This window comes from Nannospalax galili, unplaced genomic scaffold (assembly GCF_000622305.1).
Source record: "Nannospalax galili isolate Female #2095 unplaced genomic scaffold, S.galili_v1.0 scaffold337, whole genome shotgun sequence".
NCBI lineage: Eukaryota > Metazoa > Chordata > Mammalia > Rodentia > Spalacidae > Nannospalax > Nannospalax galili.
This window is the reverse complement of record NW_008340932.1, coordinates 937,706-940,079: the sequence shown is the minus strand read 5'-3', so window position 1 is coordinate 940,079 and position 2,374 is coordinate 937,706. Positions and strand designations below refer to the sequence as shown.

The 2,374-nt window shown below is 37.3% G+C and overlaps 1 protein-coding gene across 1 annotated transcript; it reads right to left on the bottom strand.

The window, feature by feature from the left end:
• Window positions 1-234: 234 nt before the first annotated feature.
• Window positions 235-1,191, bottom strand: LOC103736611 (olfactory receptor 9G4). Its single transcript, XM_008836118.1, has one exon. It carries the CDS (start codon window positions 1,171-1,173, stop codon window positions 235-237), a length of 939 nt encoding a protein of 312 aa, XP_008834340.1. The 5' UTR covers window positions 1,174-1,191.
• Between the last annotated feature and the right edge of the window lie 1,183 nt (window positions 1,192-2,374).

Genomic DNA, 2,374 nt, shown 5'->3' with positions numbered 1-2,374 from the left:
AAATAAAAGGAAAAATACAATATTGAAGAGCATTAAACACTCAAGTATTGTAACATATAGGTGTTAATGGTTTATATCATGCAACACGATGATAATTAGAAAGTTATTTGTGCAACGTTTCATTGTTTGGGGGATTATTTGCTGACTTTAAGTGAAATACATAAATGTATAAGCATGTCTATAAATGAATTATTGGAAAATATATTAACAGCACTTAGTAAAAAAGGATAACTTTCATGTGTGTGAACATATTGTCTGTATTGCTTTCTTGAAGGCATCTTTAACATCTTTGTTTCTCAGGCTGTAGATGAGAGGGTTGAGCAACGGGTTGACCACGGTGTAGAACAGGGCAGCCAATTTGTCTTTCTCTAGAGAGTAGGTTGAACTTGGCCTTGAATACATGAAGAGCAAGGATCCATAGAAGAGCATGACTGAGACCAGGTGGGAGGCACAGGTGGAGAATGCCTTGCGCCTTCCTGAGGCTGAGTGGATCCTCAGGATAGCCAGGAGGATGTTGAAGTAGGAGATGAGGATGACCAGAATGCTGGAGAGCACCGTGAAACCCACCACGCCCAGGAGGACTTTTTCATAGATACGGGTGTCTGTGCAGGACATTTTTACCAATGGTGGTGCATCACAGAAAAAGTGATTAATGATATTTTTACCACAGAAAGTCAGCCTGAAGGTGTTTGCAGTATGGGCTATGGCATTCATAAACCCACCTATGTAGCAGCCAGCTACAAGCCCTGTACAGAGAGAAGTGGACATGATGCTTGAATAAAGCAGTGGGTTACAAATTGCAGCATGGCGGTCATAGGCCATGGCTGCCAACAGGTAGCACTCAGTGTAGGCTACGACACAGGAGAAGAACAGCTGAGCCCCGCATCCAGCCAAGGAAATGCGTTTGTCTTCTGAGACACAATTGGCCAAGATTTTGGGGGTATATACAGAGGTATACCAGAAATCCAAAAATGAGAGATTGCTGATGAAAAAGTACATGGGTGTGTGCAGCCTGGAATCAATCCTGATTAAGATGACCAGGGTCATGTTCCCTGACAAAGTTACCAAATAGATCGTTAGAAATATTCCAAATAGAATCAGCTGCCACCGGGGATCTGCTGAGAAGCCCAGCAAGATGAATTCAGTCAGGATGGTGCGATTATCCACTTCCATGTCCTCAGGGAGAAAAACCTGATTCTCCATAAACATTGAGACAAAATATAAAGCTTATCAATTAAATCATCAGTTACTGAGGAGCCTGGAATTTTATATGGTACTTATAGAATTACAGAACTGGAGTCTGTGACTTTGTAGGCTAATGATAATTATGGTAAAAGCTTTAAAATGGGAAGAATCCATGAATTAGCTTTAACATAGTGCATAAAACATGAGAGAAATGAAGCTCATAGAATTGACTAATGACTAGCTGGCATCTTGTCTTTAAGAATATACATATGAGAATGTCCTGCTCAATGTTTGGTAAGTAGTAATCAATCAAACCACTCAGTATTCTGAGATAGACATGGTATCACATGCCTATAAAGGAAAGTGAGTCAAGAGGATCAGATGACCAAGTCAACCTAAGCTTATAGCATGTCTCAAAAAAATCCCACAAAAATTCAGTATCCTTCCATAATTAATTGATGATTTCTTGTGTGTGAAGTATTATATACCAGTTCACTGTATGAGTCTTCCTTCTAATAGAACAGACAAATAAATACATTACAGATCTTATGGCAGGTTTGTATTCTATAGTAAATTTAATTCTCATCATACTTTCATAAGCTAAATGGCATTATGCATTGCCATTAATTGATAATAAGTAAGCACACAGAATACAAGTAACCAGTCATGGAGTGGGTTAGTGGCAGAGATGGTATTTGATTGCACAATCTGCTTAATCAAGAGTATATATTCAGAAACTAGTTGAAAGATAGATAGAAGAAGCTCCACTATGCTATTGCACAATAGACTGTAGACAACAATACTATATATTTAAAAATACTAGAAATATTATTTTGAACATTTTTCCATAAATATATAATTAAAACAGCAAGATGACTCAACAAGTGAGACCAGAACTAATAACTTGATTTTCTGCTGACCTCCACACTGCATACACACACACACACACACACACACACACACACACACACACTAAATAAATAAATTAAATAAAAAGAAAATAAATCATTAATGCTTGATGATATTGATATATTTAACTTTAGCTGCATATTCCGTAATGTATCTAAACATCACAGGACACCATATAAATTTATGCAGTTTTATGGTTTTTTGGTATCAGTGAAACTTAATTATTTTAAATAATTAAAAATTAGTGGACAGAGGGGCTGGAGATGTGACTCAGCAGTTA

What these genes read in the sequence shown, in the direction of transcription:
- LOC103736611 (XM_008836118.1), bottom strand. Translation starts at nt 1,173, where the DNA reads ATGGAAGTGGATAATCGCACCATCCTGACTGAATTCATCTTGCTGGGC.